The sequence below is a fragment of the Psammomys obesus genome, unplaced genomic scaffold (genome assembly GCF_907164565.1).
Source record: "Psammomys obesus unplaced genomic scaffold, mPsaObe1.curated_primary_1811, whole genome shotgun sequence".
Classification (NCBI taxonomy): Eukaryota; Metazoa; Chordata; class Mammalia; order Rodentia; family Muridae; genus Psammomys; species Psammomys obesus.
Window position 1 is genome coordinate 2,605,864 of NW_026587215.1, and position 17,635 is coordinate 2,623,498.

The 17,635-nt window shown below is 44.8% G+C and overlaps 1 protein-coding gene across 1 annotated transcript in view; it reads right to left on the minus strand.

Annotated features, from left to right (window-relative positions):
- Enthd1 (ENTH domain containing 1) overlaps positions 1-17,635 on the minus strand; it is a 106,035-nt gene that overhangs the window by 38,587 nt on the left and 49,813 nt on the right. The window contains exon 6 of the mRNA XM_055603077.1: positions 14,521-14,644. Coding sequence (XP_055459052.1) covers positions 14,521-14,644 — 124 coding nt within the window. The remainder of the gene's footprint in view (positions 1-14,520; positions 14,645-17,635) is intronic.

Below are 17,635 nucleotides of genomic sequence, written 5' to 3' on the forward strand. Positions count from 1 at the left end.
AGCAGGTTGTTTAAACACTATGTGGATTTTCCTCATTTATCTTAGGAAACTGTTATGCAAATGAAAAGTAAAGGCATTTTAAAGCCTACAGCACATCCAATGCTTTGGTTGGCTATTCTTTTGGTCATTGTCCACCCTTCTAGCTTCAGCCTGGACAACACCTTCTCCAGAAAGCTTCCCTTGTCTACCAAGGAGAGGCTGGCTGCCCTCCTGGCTACCACTGTGTCTCTCCCCTCCTGACACCAATTTGTCCAATATGATCTGACTAAGGCTGTCATCCTCCACTAGCCTGAAAAGCTCCTGAAAGGCAAAGGCCTTGTTTACTTGTGTTTGTTTCTTTGACTGAGACAGGACCTTGACATGTAACCTTGGGTGGCCTAGAACTTGTTACGGCAATCAAGCCACCTCCACCCTCCTGCTTCTCAATGCTGGATCACACCCAGCAGGGTTCTTTACAGGCTGTGCAGCAAGTGCACAGTGCCTAACACACAGTGGACATTTACAACTTTTGTGGGGTGGATAAGGTCCACACTCTCGATAATAAGCACAACACCGTGAGTTTCATTCAAATAAAGTCAACTTGGGACTTACACACCTGGGAGATCATGGTCATTTTAATAAAAAGCCTGTCAACTCACTTTATATTAAATTTGCTTTTCCCTACTGGAAATGTCAGTGGGGCTTGTATGTCATTGTTTATAATGTACACATTCAGCAAAATGATTTAGGTTGGATCACTTCTTGACCTAAACATTTACAAACAGTTCAGAAGTCAGCATCACTCAGCGTTTCTTTTAATCATTACTATGATGAGATGGTCGAATACAACATACATGATAAATGAAAATTTAAAATGAATTTGTATTGTATATTATCTGGTAATTCCATACATGAATCCAATGTATTTACATCATCTCCATCCCTGTAAGTCTTTCATCTGAAGCAGTTACTCCCTTGTGCTTTACTCAAGCGCTTGGGGTTTTGTTCTGTCTATTCTCTCATTCCACTGAAAGCTTTAATCGTTTACTTTCTATCCATTTTGCATATGTAGGTCATCCATTCTCATATTTTTGAAATAAGAAAAAGTGAGTCCTAAATGGGTTCAATTGGATTTCTTAACACCAACCACGTTACTCAGTTACTATGTGGATAATATCACGTATTCCCACTGTCAGTTCATAATCCCAGGCATGCTTTGCTATGGTCTAATGATTGGCACATCAGCACTTTTAGGAAGAGATGAAGGAATATAACGACTGCCTTCAAACAAAAAGTACTAGGAAATGAGCCTGGGTCATGAGAAGCACACACAAATTTCATACAGCTGCTTGGAAAAACAACACATACATACTTATAATTGCCTAAGAGTAAGGACCAAACTAGTGGCAGATTCACTCTGACCCCTATTTACTATGTGTTAAGATGGCTCAGAAGATGTACAGTATGTCAGATGCTGAGAAGTGCTACAGAGAACATGCATGGGGGAGAGAAAGGAGTACTGAGAATTTTGGAGTCTTGGTTTCTTTTAAAAACACTGAAATATTATAAGAATATGTTTTTTGTTTTAATCCCAGGTATGGGGATATGGGGGCTGCTTCACAGCAGGTGACTATGATTTGCCTCATGCTCTAGCAGGGGCATGATTTTTACCAGGTGCAGATAGTTTCTTCGAGTGTGTGACATTTGAAATTTTGGGGACTTTCAAAGGGACGATAAATACTAGAGCCCTGATAGATGGATTGATGGTTGGCTGTTAGCTACTGTTGTTTGTGGTTTGTTAACTAGTTGTGCAAAAGAAGAAAGAAGAAGAAGGAGAAGAAGCAGAAGAAGAAGAAGAAAAGAAGAAGAAGAAGAAGAAAAGAAGAAGAAGAAGAAGAAGAAGAAGCAGCAGCAGAAGAAGAAGAAGAAGAAAAAGAGGAAGAGGAAGGAAGAAGAAGAAACTAGACATTCTGTTGGCAAAGATCAAACTTGCCCCAAGGAGCTCTATGCCTTAATGATAACATCACCCCCTTTCCTCTCTGTCCCTTTTTCCCCCATATCTAGGATTAGGGGGTTGGAAGAGAAGAGGAAAAGGATGGAGAAGGATGGAAGAAAAAAGAGCCCACAAAGTAGCAAACATTGGCTACAGAAAGGTGCCACTGGTGGTGGAGAGGTGGCTGATTTTTAATATCCAGGAAGGCCTCCCTGCATCTGTAACACCACAGTGAGATGAAAATGTGAGACTATGTTGCATGAGGAAAACTAGGAAAACACACACACACACACACACACACACACACACACACACACACACACAGCCTTCCCCAGAGGCACCAGGAGACATTTACAGCTGTCCTAGACATGAAAATGAACAAAATTCCCCTATCTTATTATACAGTGGCTTTGAAGGGACAGTGTTTCTACAGCCCCGATAGTGTCACTATAGTCTGCCAGCTACAGACTATGGGGGTTTTGGAAACCAGGCAGTGCAGGAATCAGTCTATCCACCTCATCACAAGACCCGTTGTTGCATGGTCTCAGAACGTGTAGGGAACATGCATACTTCATAACAGACAGATGATTATGGTGGTTCCACTGCCCATGGAGGGCAGGCTGCTGTGGCTAGAGAGAACAGGAAGACTCCTGTACTTGCACCATCGCTGTCTTTCTGGGAAACTGCGGAGATTAGTGCAGACATCAAAGGTGGGGAAGTCGAGGTGGTGAGTCTAATGGGTCCCAGTCCGAGCCTGTGCCTCGAAGCTGGCGGACTGGAGGATGGCTGCTGCTGATGACCAGGTTGTGCTCCCGGTCACTGCCTGAGCTCAGGTAATAACACAGCAGATCAAAGCAGCCTTAGGGCCGAATATTCAGCTGCTAGCTTCCTGCTAAGCACAATATCAGCCTTCATGTGACAGAGAACAATCATACCTTTACTGTCTTACCTCAGAGCCATGCTAACTCTGCTGCCTTCTTCTTTTTTTTTTTTTTTTCTTTCTTTGTCTTGAGACAAGGTCTCACTCCATCACTCATGCTGTCCTCAGACTCAGAATAATATCGCTTTTTAGCCTCCTGGGTACAAGGACCATGGAGTGAGCCACCATGCCCACTTTCTGCTGAATCTTCTGGGGACTGGGCTTTCTTCTTTCCAGCTCACAGTGTGGGCCACTCCACTGACAGCATGAAGTTAACTCCATGAGTGCAGCCAGCACCAGGCACTCCTGGGGCCATGTGCACTCAAGTGTAGGGCCTACCTGGGCTGTGATAGGTTTAGAGTGTTCAGTGGCCTGGACAATGAGAAGGACGCACGTGAGTGCGCGCGTGCGCGCGCGCGCGCACACACACACACACACACACACACACACACACACACACACACACACACGGGAAAGATAAACTGTGAGTACCTTCAGTTCCCCTACATAAAGAAAGAAACACACCATCCATAGCCTACCTGGGTTCTGGAGGGCTTGGGGCCCTGTTCTACTGGCCACTGCCAGCACTGAGCGAAGACCACAGCAAGACAAGGTTCTGCAGGAGGTCTAGGCTGCTAGACACGCTGAGTGCTGAGCTGTGGAGCCTGGGGGAGCCAGGGAAATCACAAGTGCCTGAGGCAGACAGGTGTGCTCTCTGGAAGCTCTTCTGCCCTGGCTACCGACTCTAATTCCAGGGCAAGGCCATGCCTTCTGCTTGTGATTACTGTCCACCTGAAAAACAACTCTTGGCCTATGACGTGGCCCTGAGAAGAGAGCAAATGTCTGGCCACAGAACAGCTAACGACTCTGTCCTGTCACATACCAGCTGTTGTGCTATCTGACCTGTGGATCACAGAGCTGGACACGCACTACAGCTCTCCACTGCCAAATGAGACTCGTCCATACGGCACAGGTAAAGCCGGTTCAGAGGCCCATGGAAGCACCACAGGCACGTGGTGGAGACACCACACCACAGCTCCCATGCCTTCAGCCTACACCCACAGGTTCCTGGAGAGCTAGCTCCTCACTGCAGCTATGGGGAGGGGCAAGGACAGAACTGGTTTCTGAGTAAGCCTGCAAAGCCCTGCTCAGGAGTGAAGGGAGCAAGTTACAGCTCCCCTCAGAATGCCCTAGAAAGTCCTCTCCATAGACAGCTGGAGACAGTACATCTTTATATGATGCAAGGGAAAAGGCAAGACGCCAAGAAGAATCTACAGGGATCCACAAGCAGTGGCTGCAGGGTCCTCGTCAGCGGCTGGAAAGAATAAGATGGAAGACTGGTGACAAAAAGGTCGGTAGGCAGAGCTATGTGGACATACACTTGAGGCAAAGACACTCATGTCCCTATGAATGCCTGACAGAATACATCCACTGTGGAGGAAGTGCTCCCACATCTGCTGGGAAAATACTTTAGTCAGTCAGAGTGGCTGCTCAGTGGGCTGTGGCTGAGAAACAGGGATGCTGTGTTCTTGAACTGCCCTGCAGGTGAGGCTGCGGCAATAGAAACGTTCCCTTGTTAGGGTGACCTCTTTACCATGAAGGGTGATCTCCTGACCACAAACACTGACTGCCCAAACTGCTCAGAGCAGAGGACACCACCGTGCCCCAAGTGAGAAAACCAGTCATCACCTGGTGCTGAGGCTGATTCACTTAAAGCCCTTCCATTTCCTAGTAAGGAAGGACCCACGTCGGAGTTCCATCCCCATCTGCAGTCTTAAGGACAAACCACACTGCCGGAGCTTTTACAGGTCTCCTGATGTGTCTCCCAGCATGTGACTTACAGCTCTGCTCAACTCCATCCCAGAGATAAAGAGGAGAAAATGCCTCCCTCGTCCTTTGCAGCAAAGCTTCAGGATCAAAACACAGCAAAGAGAATTTGAGAGACAACAGTCTTAATGTCACCCAAGACACAGGAAACACTGAAGGAAACATTGGCAAACCCAATCCAGAAAGAAGGAGAAAAGAGGACATGGCAGGCTAATTGAGGATCCCCCCAGAAATTCAGAGTTTTTAAATAGTTAGAGGTCAATAATTTATAAAATTAATAGTCCAAAAGAGAGAAATCTGTAGATAACAGTATGGATGCTAAGTGGAGAAAATCTGAAATGTATTGATTTTAAAACTGCTAACAAATTAGCGATGGAGATCTGGAAAAGTGTACAGTGAATATATCCTATTAATTGGGTTGACACCGAACTCTTGTAGGTATGGACCAGGTCTCAAAAAGCCCCTGCCGCGCTGTTACCGCAGTATGTGAAGCACTGGGGTGGTGGGCAGAGCCAAGCACAAAGGATGAGACCTTGCCAGTGAAGAATTAAATCTCCTGTTACTTACAGATGATGTGGTTTTCAATATGAGAAACCCAGAAGACTCTGTACATAAATCAGGAAAATTGCTAAGAGTTCAGTAGGGGCTGCTTATAACAACCAATATACCAAAACAAATTAATTCCACTCATCTGCACCATCAACAAACAGAACATGAAATTTACCAGATGAAGTTTCTTAGAACAGCCATGAAAACGGAGGTATGTCTCAGGACTCAAGGCGGTCCTGACGAAGTAGACTTGATCAAGCTGTTGTAAGCTGAAAACAAAGCGAACTGACAGCACATCAATCCGCCTCGCTTACCAGGCATCCTGGAACACTGCAGAGCACCAGGGAAAGCCCATGAGCTCTCAGGGCCGACTGATGACTTGGACTCTTGACCTCTCGACACCACCACCAAGGATATGGCAGAGTGCTATCCCAGGAAAGACCACAATTCCAAACTGGAAGCGATGTTCTACACTTTAAGTTCAAAATAATAATCGCACCACCTTATACTGAGAACATATGCATATCAAGCACAAAAGACCAAATCTAGCCGAAATTACAAGACACCTATATGTAAAAAGAAGAAATGCAGGAGTAAGAGTTAAGTGAATGGGATGATTTGCTGTTGTAATGACTTTGTTTCTCCAAACAGATTGAAAGATTCAATACTGTGCCAATCAAGACTCAGGTGGAATTTTTAGGGAGCTCAACAAGCTTTCATGCAGGAGAGTGGGGGGTGAGAACAGTCACTGCTGCTGAAGGAAAGCTCGTCAAGAGCTGCCATAAACAGCGCAATGGAAACTGTTTGCTGTACGCACGTGTACCTGATGGCTCTAGACAGAGCGCGGGACCACATCTGTGTGCATGCGTTAGGATACAGTGGCACTGCAGCTCACTGCAGCAGGGAACAGACTTTTCAACTAATGATTCGGGGGCAGCTTTTCTCTGGAAAAAAGAAACTGGATGCCTGGTTCACACACCACCATCGATTGTATATCAGTGTTTTAACATGGAAAGCAAACTATTTTTACAAATTAGCCTATATAGAGTTATCTTCATGCTCTTAGGACAAGGAAGAAATTTCCCAAATTCGAGAAGCCAGATTAGAGAAGACACAGATCATAAAGAATAAAGTTCTGCCTCATTAGAATTCAGAACTTCTGTTCTGCAAACCCTCCATCTGAGGTGTAGAGAGCACCCGGGAGCTGCAAAGCCACACGAGATGGCACACTCAGCCTCCCGCCCGGATGCAAACTCCTACAGATCAATTAGGAAACAGACAAACAACCAGGCAGGAAAATGGCAAAAAGATACTTACAGATGCTTTACACAAGGAAACACGAGTGAGTCAGACTGTGGAATGTTTCCACACATAAAAATATGCTCAATTTCATTAAAAAAAAAAACAGTTTAGAACAAATGAGAGACCATCTCACCCGCTACCTTTTCCAGTATAACAAGATCAGGGGCTGGCGGGGACTAGGAGAAACTAGGTCTTCAGAAGACAATCTGGCATGCTAGGTGATTTCAAGGAGCTCGTATCTAACCAACGAAATAGCTGGCTTAAAGAACTTCTTGTCTGTGAGGTCTAGGGGTCTTGGACAAGTTATGTGAGTTCATACAAGCCCTGTGTAGAATTAAAAACAAAACTGAAAACAAATGAACCAACCTTACCCAAAGAGCCGATGACAGGGTGCACCTACAGGGAAATACTACGCAGCAGTGAAGGGGATGGCCGCATATGTAGACCAATCATGAGGGCCAATACCAGGGGATGATAAAGAAAAGAAATAACCAGGACAAAAGGCAAGAAGAAGGGAACAGAACAGAGGGCCTGGCCAGAATAGCTTTCTTATTTTATTTTTGCCATGGGCTGAAGTTGCCAAAATCAGAACATGGAAATCAGAACCATCTGTTGACAGGATAAGTTAGAGAACTGGACAGAAACTCAGAATAATGTGTTTTGAAGTCTGCATCAAATCACAGACACAGAAATAAAAGCCCGCTTTTTTTCTAGTGGGGAGTAAAAGTGTCACTTCACCACTATTTATGTAATCGTGAAAGTGCTGAAGTCACCCACAAGAACAGTATTAAGGTGTGTTAGTGCAGTCACAACCACTGCACAAAGTGCAGGAAGACAGCTGTTAAACTCAGGGTGCCAGTACAGGTCAAAGAATCACTTCAAACCGCCACCGAGGAGCGGGGGACACAGCCAGTGGGTAAATACCTGGCATATCGGCATGAAGACCTGAGTTCAGATCCCAGTACCCACATAAAAGGCAGGTGTCGCCACATATGTCTACAGCTACAGCACTGTAGGGTAAGACAGGGGGGCTCACTGGCCAGCCAGACTTAGCCAACATGGCAAGCTCGATGGTAAGTGGGAGACCTTGCCTCAAAAAAATAAGGAAGAGAATATAGAGGAATACACACAACACAGACCTCAGGACCCTGTGAACATGCACAGGCAGGTATATATGAGCATATGAGTGTGCCCACACACACACAGATGAGTGAGATGGACTGATCCATAAGCACTGTGAGGTATCTGGCCGGCTGATCTGCCATCTACAGCCACTCACACACACTTGGAATCAAGATGGACTACATAACTCAAGCCATGAAAATACAATAAGGTGAACGTACCCCATCAGCTTGGGGAAACTATCTTGCAGTGTTTGTGCATTTACTGTTGCGTGTCTGTGTAGTGTGCGTGTTGGACTCCTGACTTTGTGTGTGGAGGCTTGGGGCTGGTATCCCGTGGCTTTCCTCAACCTCTTGCCACCTTTACTTTTACACACATGGGAATGAGCATCCTGGCACGTATGTGGAGCTCGGAGGACAGCTGTGTTGAGTCTACTCTCTCCCTCTACCATGTGGGTCCCAGGATCAAACTCCAGGCTGCCAGGCTTGGCAGCAAGCACCGTTACCAGACTAGGCTGGCCAGTGAGCTTTAAAGACCCACCTGTCTACACCTCCTTTCCCTAAGGCTATGATCATAAGAATACATGCATTATCCAGTTTTTTTCCTATTAAATAATTTAATTTTTAAGATTATAATTACATTTCTTCTCCCTTCCCTTTTATCCCTTCAAACGCTGTGATGTACCACCTTCCCATACCTTATTCTCTTTCAAATTCATGGCCTCTTTTTTTTTAATTGTTGATACACACACACACACACACACTTTCCTAAACATATAAGTACAACTTGCTCAGTCTGTATAATGTTACTTGTATACATATTTTCAGAGCTGACCACTTGGTATCAAATCACTAATTAGGGACTCACGCCCAAGGAAGACAACTTGCTCTCAGCATTCCTTAGTTGCTTGTAATACTTTGTCTAGGTTGAGGCCTCATGAGCTTTCTCCCTCCCACATTAGCCTATTGGTATTGTCCATATTCAGATCTTGTTTAGGCAGCCATGTTGATAGCTTTCATGGATATAGCTTCTGATAGTTCTAGGAGGCATATCTCACAGCAAACTTCCCATTCCCCTGGCTCTCACAATCTTTCTGACCCTTCTTCTTCTGTTAGGACCCTGAGCCTTAGGTCCGGGAGTTGTGTTATAGATGTACCAGCAGGACTGGGCTCCACAGCTCTGCATTTTGATTGGTGTGGTTCTGCAATGGTTTCCCTCTGTTGTGAGGAGAAGTTTCCGTGATGAGGGGTGAGAGCTACACTGAGCTGTGGGTGTGAAGATAAGCATTTCAAACGTAGTTAGGGATTATATTGGTTTAATAAAATGGCAGTCGTAGGTTCTCCTCCAAGATCCATGACTTCACTGGCCTTGAGTAGTTGGCTAGGATTTCAGAACCAGGCACAAGTTCCTTCTTGTCGAGCAGGCCTTAAGCCCAATTAGAAGACCGTTGTTTGCTGTCACAATTTGCATGCCAGGACTGCACCCTTAGTGTTACTGTTCCATGTGGTCGTTGATGTGGGTCACAGGCAGCGTAGCTGGGTAGCACTGTCGGTTGTTTCCCTCCTTTGGAAGCTGCATGGCACCTTCTGGTACCATGAAAGCCAGTCTTCCGGGAGGAAGCTTTCAGATCAGAGTCTGCTCAGGTCCTCTCGGGGTTGGCAACCAAGGGCAGCAGCAATAGCCTGACATATTTTGTGTTTGGGGAATCTCTTGGACAACCCTGACCAACAACTCAAAAGAAAGCTTGTCATGCCTGGTTGGTATTGTTGTCAGTCTACTCTATGCCTTTCTAGTCTAGGCTCTGGGGATCTGAACTCAGGTGCTCATGCTTGTGTGGCAGGTATTCTACTGACTGAGCCATGCCTATAAACCAAGAGCTGCTTTTCACCCTGTCAAATACACACTCACAAGCTCTGAAGGAAAAAAGTAATGATACAAAACCTAAAACTCCTCTGAACACATCACTAAGAAAGCTGAAAGACAAGCCACGGCCTAGAAGAGATTTGCAACACAAATTACAAACATAAATTATATGTGCATATATCTGTAATGCTACAAAATCAATTCAGATGAACAACAAACAATACACAAGACAAATGGGTTAATTATATAAATTGGCAAGCCACAGAGGAGAAAATAAAAACACCCAATCAATATGTGGAAATATTCCAATTATACCAGCTACGTAATGCAACTTTTGTACAAGTGATAAAAATATAAAGCTTGAAAGCATCAAGTGTTAGTGAGGGTGTGAGGGATGGGTGCTCTCGTGTACTGCAAGCACGAACTGGCACTGATGTTTGAGGAGCTAACTGATAGCAATAATGAAAAGGAAAACGGGCGTGCAATAGAGCCTAGGGAAGCCATCTCTAAAAATTCACCCTAAAGAACACTCCCACGTATACAAGGCTATTCACCAGAGCCATTATTATGAGTGAAAAACATAAAACACTAAGATGCTGACCAGCAGGGGAATAAATTATATATTTAAATATTACAGATTAGGAAAACCTCTGTATAGTAACAAACATACAAGGACAACCAAGTGGTATTCTGGTTTATTGTTTAAGGTTTATTTTTATATTTTTAAAAAATTGTGTGTGCATGTGTATGTGTGTGTACTGAACTCTGGTCTTTAGAAAGAGCAGCAAGTACTCTAGATACTGAACAATCTTTCCACCAGACCCAGTGGTATTCTTACACTTCATACAGTTTCAGGAAAAGTACAGAATAATGTTTTAAAACAAAATAAAGTTAGCTGTGTATAACTCAAAATGCTGTGTGTGCAAATACACAGAGGAAAGTCTAGAAAATACTTACCACATTATTAGCTGTTAGCCCTGTAGAGATGATTGTGCTGGGTAAGAGACAGTCAGGATGTGGAATGGCTTTATTTCCAGTATTTAAATGTTTTTAATGAGTATATTCACATATTAACTCATGTAGTTCTAAGGCAAGTATAATTTATACAGATTAAAATACAAACTTAAGAATAATATGTGGTATGGGGAAAGCCATGTGAGTCCGACCATAGCGAAATGAGAAATTACTTAGCACATAAAAAGATTTCATAACAGTTGTGACATTTTCACTGGGCCTTGCTATTTGAATAAGATTTTGTCAAATATTTATAGTTGGATAGAAAGCTGATTGACATTTTCCAAAAACACATACTGGCACATACATGTATGTCCCAACATGAATCCCACCCAGTGTTTTTTTCTTTCCCTATGACCCTCCATGAGAGCCGGAGGTCTGCTCCCCTGTCTACCGAGCCTGGGCGGGGCTGTCCGCCTGCCTGGGTGAACAGAATACTGGGAGCACAGTGGATTCTGAGATGGATTATACAGCTTCTACTGGGTCTCTGCTCTCTGCTTGGACAGAATGTGCTCACCCTGGGAGCCAGCCACCACACTGTGAGGAAGCTCTCACTAGCCCACGTGGAAAGACCAGTTAAATAGGCTCATGTGGAGAGGAACTGAGGCCCCCAGTGGATAGCCAGCAGCAAGGCCAGACAAGGCTTCAGAAGACTCCTGCCCTGGCCTTTGAGCTCCTCAGCCGAGCTCAGCGATCTATCCATCATGGGAGAGGCAAGCCCTCCCTACTGTGCCTTGTCCTAATTCCTGACCCAGAGAATCCATGAACATAATAAATGGTATTTACACCACAAAATTTAGACCAGCATGTTACCCTGGAACAAAGAGAGTCTAAAGAGAAAGGACTACACATGGAATGTCACAGAGTCCTGGGAGTACTGGTGGCATGGGATGATGGGACCAGAAAGACCGGCTGGGATCAAACTATGGAAATTTCTTATGACAATATGAAAAACTAGATTATCTCACTGGCAGCAGAGAGCTGTTGACAGTTGTGAAGCTGGGAAGTGAAATGCTAGGATCTGCATTTTAGCAAGCAGGGGAAAGGCTGGAGAAAAGAAAGGCTTAAAAATAGGAGAAGGGTCTGGAGAGATGGCTCAGTGGATAACGTGCTTGCTGCACAAAGAAGCCGGGTCGGCTCGGAGCCTCCTGGAATGCTAGCACTCAGGGGGCAGAGACTAGATCCAGGGGCAAGGGGAAGAGCAAGAGGAGTAGGAATTGGTGAGCTCTGGGTTCTGCGTGACCCTGGTGACCCCTGCCTCAGAAAACAACGCAGAGAGCCACCGAGAAAGACACCTGGCATCAGCTTCAAGCCTCCTCCACATATGGCATGTACATGCACTTGCACATATGCACGCAAACATAGACACACACGTGTGCGCACACATTAAAGATAACAGGCAGAGCCCCCCTGCCTGAGATGGTCCTGACCAGGACAAACAGTGGAGGCATTTCCTCACACAGCGTGCTCTGTGGCCTCTGATTCTCATCAACACTCACCTTTATATGTGTTAAAGTGTTAGAGGGAAAATAGATATTCACACAAAGGCCTACCTTGGCTGCTAACTTAGTACTGTAGAACCAAAAGCAACCAAGATGTCCTATAGCGGCTGAATCAATACGCTGGTCCATCTTATTGTGCGCTCCGAAGAAAAGAATGATTCAGCCATGAGAAGAACTTTCACGGCAGGTCACAACCTGAAAGAAGCCCATCTTTTTTTTTTTTTTTTTTTTTTTTTTTTTGAGACAGGGTTTCCTTGGGCTGTACTGGAACTTGCTTTGTAGACCACAAAGTACCAGGACTAAAGGTGTGCACCACCACGGCCGGGAAGAAGCAATGTAGAGTGGTTATGCAAGCGCGATTCCAATGCTATGACATTGTAAGGAGGGAAAAACTATGGAGATAGTAAAAGGGTCAGCGGCACCAGCACTGAGGGAGGCAGAGATGAACAGCGGATCACAGAGGGACCTTGTGACAAGGAGGCCGCACTGTATGATAATGGTGCGTGTATGCCCATGTGTTCAAACACACGAATGCCCCACACCAAGGGTGAACTGGGACAAAACTACAGACTTAGAATGACCTTCACATCAGTCAAGCCTGACTGTAATAAATGTGGACAGTGCTTTGCACAGGAGCACACAGAATCTCTGCGTTTGCCACTGAGCTGTGCTGTGACTCTAAAACTGCTCTTAAAAAGAAAGTCTATATTTGAAATGTAGGAGGAAAAATGTTAGGCGATGGTAGAATACAAGAAACGTTGTCCTTACCGCTCTACCTTCAAGCTTTTAGATTTGCACTGTTTGCTTTAAAGGTATAAGAATACTAAGGAAGGCAGATGTGGTGGTGCTAGCCTTCAATCCCAGCACCCGGGAGACACAGGTATGTGGATCCCTGTGATTTAGTTCCAGGCCAGCCTGGTCTACACAGCAAGTTCCAGGCAAGACAAGGCTACCTAGTGAGACACTGTCCCAAAAACAAACAAACAAACAAATAGTCAAGCAAGCTGTCCCTAGATTATAGCCATTTATAACAATTATCAACGCTGATGTCATCACACGCAACTTCAAGTTTTTGTTGCTTTTAAAAATATTCTTATAGTTCTCACAGGAGTTTACAGAACTATTCATAAACGTGTGCTTGTAAGGAAATAAGTCTATACTGACATTGTGGCTTTCCAATTTGGGGTGTTGCGAATCTGTATAAGGAGAAACTTTGAGGTTTATGGTCAAAGAACAGGAAGCAGAGAGACTCTAAACCATGAGGAACTACCTTAGTGAGGAAGGAGGGGGCAGCTAGGAGCTAGAAAAGCAAAGGCAGGGGTGAGAGGGGCTGAGGACACCTCCCTCACTTCCTGGTGAAAGGCGGTCCACCCCACTGCTGAGCACACCTAGAAGAGGAGCCTATTGCCACCAGGATGTGCCTGGGTGTGCAGTGTGCACTGAGCGCACATCCCATGAGGCCTGGGCTCCATCTTCAGCTCCAAAGTCTATTGCAAACTGGGACTTCATGGAGAGCAGTGACAGAAGGGAGAGGTTTAACCAGAGCCAGACCCCAGAGGGTCCTGACAACAGCAGCGCCCAGATGGGCTCAGCATTGTCATTTATTGGAGGTGACGTTGTGTCATTTTATCCTGTGCCCTTTCCTCCCAAGGTTTCCGAGACAGGGTCTTACACTGTAGTGCAGGTTGGCTTAGATGAGGCTGGCTTTGATTTTGTCTGTCCTATCTTGCCATCCTGAGTGGTGGGATTGCAAGTGTGAGCTACCATGCCAGCTTTAGCCTGTGCCCTTTCCTAATGTTAATTATTCAAGAGATGATTAGTTAAGCTGTGGGGTTGACACTATGTGTTGTGCTTACGCACGTTTTTATGTAATGCCTGCTTTAGAAGGATCTCATTCATTAAACTTCATCAAGAATGAATTAAGCTTAGAAAAATACTAAAATCATGCTGGAGAGACGACTCAACAGTTAAGAGCACTGGCTGCTCTTGCACAGGACCTGGGCTCACTACCCAGGACCCACATGGTGGTTCACAACTGTTAGTTCCAGGCGACCTAACACCCTTTTCTAGCCTCCATGGCACAAGACATGTGATGCACAGACATATATACAGGCAAAGCATTTATACATATAAAAAAAAATAAAAATAAATATTTTTTAAGAACAGAAAATTAGTTCTACTCTTCAAAGCTTTCAAAAAAGTTTAAGGATTTAAGTTGATTTAAAAAAAAATGAAAAAGAAGTAAAAGAATAAAAATCACTGTAGTAAGTGACAAAATGGGAGTCTAAGGCCATGCACAGGTTGGATTTATTATGTCAGTCTTGTCCCTGATTACCAAGGAGAAACAAAGTCAACCACTTGTATTTAAAAATCAAATCCTATATTTGTGTAGCCTTCCCTCCTAGTGTACCTTCTGTTTCTGAAGAAACGTCTGTCTGTAACCAAATTACCTGTATCCCAGAGATTGCAGACCTCTGCTTCTCCTTCTGACAGCCAGGAAGTAGGAGACGTGATGGAAGGAGGGATCATTGGCAAAAGCTGCTTTGGATATTCATCATGCAACAATGTTAGGTCCTGACAGAAACAAGAGAGAAGGCATGCATTGAAAACAAAACAAAACAGAAATACACCAGAGAGATAGTTCAGCCATTAAGAGGGTGTGCTGGCCTTGAAAGGGATAGAGATGGGTTCCAGCATGAACATCCAATAGCTCACAACTGCCTGTCACTCCAGTTCCAGGGGACCTGATGCCTCTGGCCTCCAAAAGCACCTGTACTCATGTGTACATGCTCAGACACATGATCAAAGGAAAATCAGTATATGCTGGAGAGGAGGAAGTGAATGTCAATTGAGAAAATGCTTCCATAAGATCTGACTGTAGGCAAGCCTTTAGGGCATTTTTTAACATAGTGATTGATGAGGGAGGTCCCAGCCCATTGTGGGCAGGATCACTCCTGGGCTGGTAGTCCTGGGTTCTCTAAGAAAGAGGCTGAGCAACTCATGAGGAGCAGGCCAGTAAGCAGCACCCTTCCATGGCCTCAGCATCAGCTCCTGCCTCCGGGCTCCTGTGGTGCTTGAGTTCCTGCCCTCACTGCTTTTGATGATGAAGTGTTATATGGAACTGTGAGTGAAATAAGCCCTTTCTTTCCCAAGTTGCTTTTGGTCATGGTATTTGATCACACGAGTAGTAACTCCAACTAGGACACTAGGTTTGGGATCTGACATGAATTCAGCCAGGAGACAAAGCAAATCTACCCCAGGCTCCTATAAATCTCTCAGGCCTGAGTGTAATCTTGATATTTAAGGTGTGTTATGTAAATGGGTCCGCACAGTATGTGGTCCGTTAGGACTGGCTCTTTACATCCAGCACAGTTCCCAGAGACTCATTCAGGTTGTTGCGCAGTGAAAGCTCCTTCCTCTTCACTGCTGAGGGGTGCGGCAGACACTGATGTTTAACCTATTTAACTACGTCTGGGTTCTTTTTAGGTAAAATCTCTGGGAGCAGGTTTTTGTATAATGTAAGTACGCTTCCATATCTATGATGACTAAGGGTGCCCTTGGTAAATGGATGGATGTCATGTATTCAGGTTTTGTTGTTGTTGTTGAGAGAGTCTCACTATGTAGCCCTGGCTGGCTCGGAACTCAGAGATCCACCGGCTTCTGCCTCCTGAGTGTTGGGATTAACCAACCATGCCCAGAAGAGGCACATGTTTTTTTTTGTTTTTTGTCTTTAGAGATTTATTTTTTGTGGCCAGCCAAAGACTGGCCCTGCTTGAGACCTATCCCATGGGTGAGGACCAATCCCTGACACTATTACTGTTACTCTGCTGTGCTAGTAGACAGGAGCCTAGCATAACTCCTCTGAGTGGCTCTATCCAGCAACTGATGGAAACATGCAGAGACCCAGAGCCAAACATTAGACAGAGCTCAGGGAGTTTTATGGAAGAGTGGAGGGAACGATTGAGGGAGCCAGAGGGATCAAGGACTCTACAAGAAAACCTACAGTGTCAACTAACGTGGGTCCATGGGGCCTCACAGAGACTGAACCACCAACCAAAGAGCATACAGGGCTGGTCCTCGGACCCCTGCACATATACAGCAAGTGCACAGCGTGGTCTTGATGTGAGTCCCCAACAACTCTGCGGGGCCCCTCTGTGCCTACCTTTGAACCCTGCTCTAACTGGGCTGCCTTGTCTGGCCTCAGTGGGAGAGGAAGTGCCTGGTCCTGTAACCACTTAATGCACCAGGGCTGGTTGGTGCCCTTGGAGGAATTCCCACAGTCTGAGGAGGAGAGCGGAGAGTGCGTGAGGAGGGGACTGGGAGGAGAGGAGGGGGACTGCAATCAGGATGTAAAGTGACCAAATAAATAAATTAATGGAGGAAAAATATTTATTATTGTGTATGAATGTTTTGCTTGCATGTATGTCTATGCACCTGTATGTCCCTGGTGCCCACAGAGGCAAGAAGAGGGTATGGGATCCGTGGAACTGGAGTTATAGCTGGTTGTGGATTGCCATGTGGGTGTTGAGAACTAAACCTCTGTTCTTTGCAAAAGCAGGAAGTGCTCTAAACCACAAGCTCTCTCTCCAGCCATTTGTTCAGTTTTATAAAATATTACCAAGTTTTTTTCTAGGGCAACTTCACCTTTTGAAAATCCTACCAGCAAAACAGGAGTGGTTAGCTTGAGGGGTTATCACCGCTTCTGTTTCACCCATCTGACACTGCAGTGTGTGCCTCTCTGGGCTGACAACACTGGCCATCTCTCCCAGCATTTCCTTAGTATCCGTATTTGCTGAAATGACTATTCATAGTTTGCCCACCATCTGATTTCCAGTTTGCCGAGTCTTTCCATTAATGGGTGTTGGACTCTATCAAATGCATTGCTCTATCAAGTCAAATTATCTTATGATCTTTTTCTTTAGTGTGTTGACAATGCAAATTGCATGAGCTCAGACTGACATGCCACCAACTCAAGCCTATGACAATCTCTTCTGTGGTGTGTCTGCATGTCCCTTCTTCCAGGCTAAGGATACAGAAGATAATGAAAACAGAGTATCCATGGTTACCTGTTGGAGTCTGCACACATTAAACTCATTATCATCTCAGAGCAAAAATACCACCACAGAAGAAAAACCCCAAATGAATGCAAGCACGTTAATTTCATTCTGTATTTTAGGAATTGTGTTTTATAATGATACAAAGCTTTCTCAATGACAAAAATCTATACACAACTTTATATATATATATATATATATGCAAATGTATGTGTATGGAAGTATGTATAGACTTTTAAACCTAGGTCCTACCTTTATGAGCAAATGTGACATCTGGTATCTAAGTCTGGCTTATTCACCACACAAGTGTTTATGGCAGTTTTATTCATGACTGACAGAAGTTGGAAGAAAGCTTTGGTAGGTGAATGGGTAAATGGTGCTACATCCAGGTAGCAGAATGTCATTTAATCCTAAAAAGAAATGCGTATGCATACTACAGAGTTAACCGTTTCCATAAAGTTTAGGTGTGTGTGTGTGTGTGTGTGTGTGTGTGTGTGTGTGTGTGTGTGTG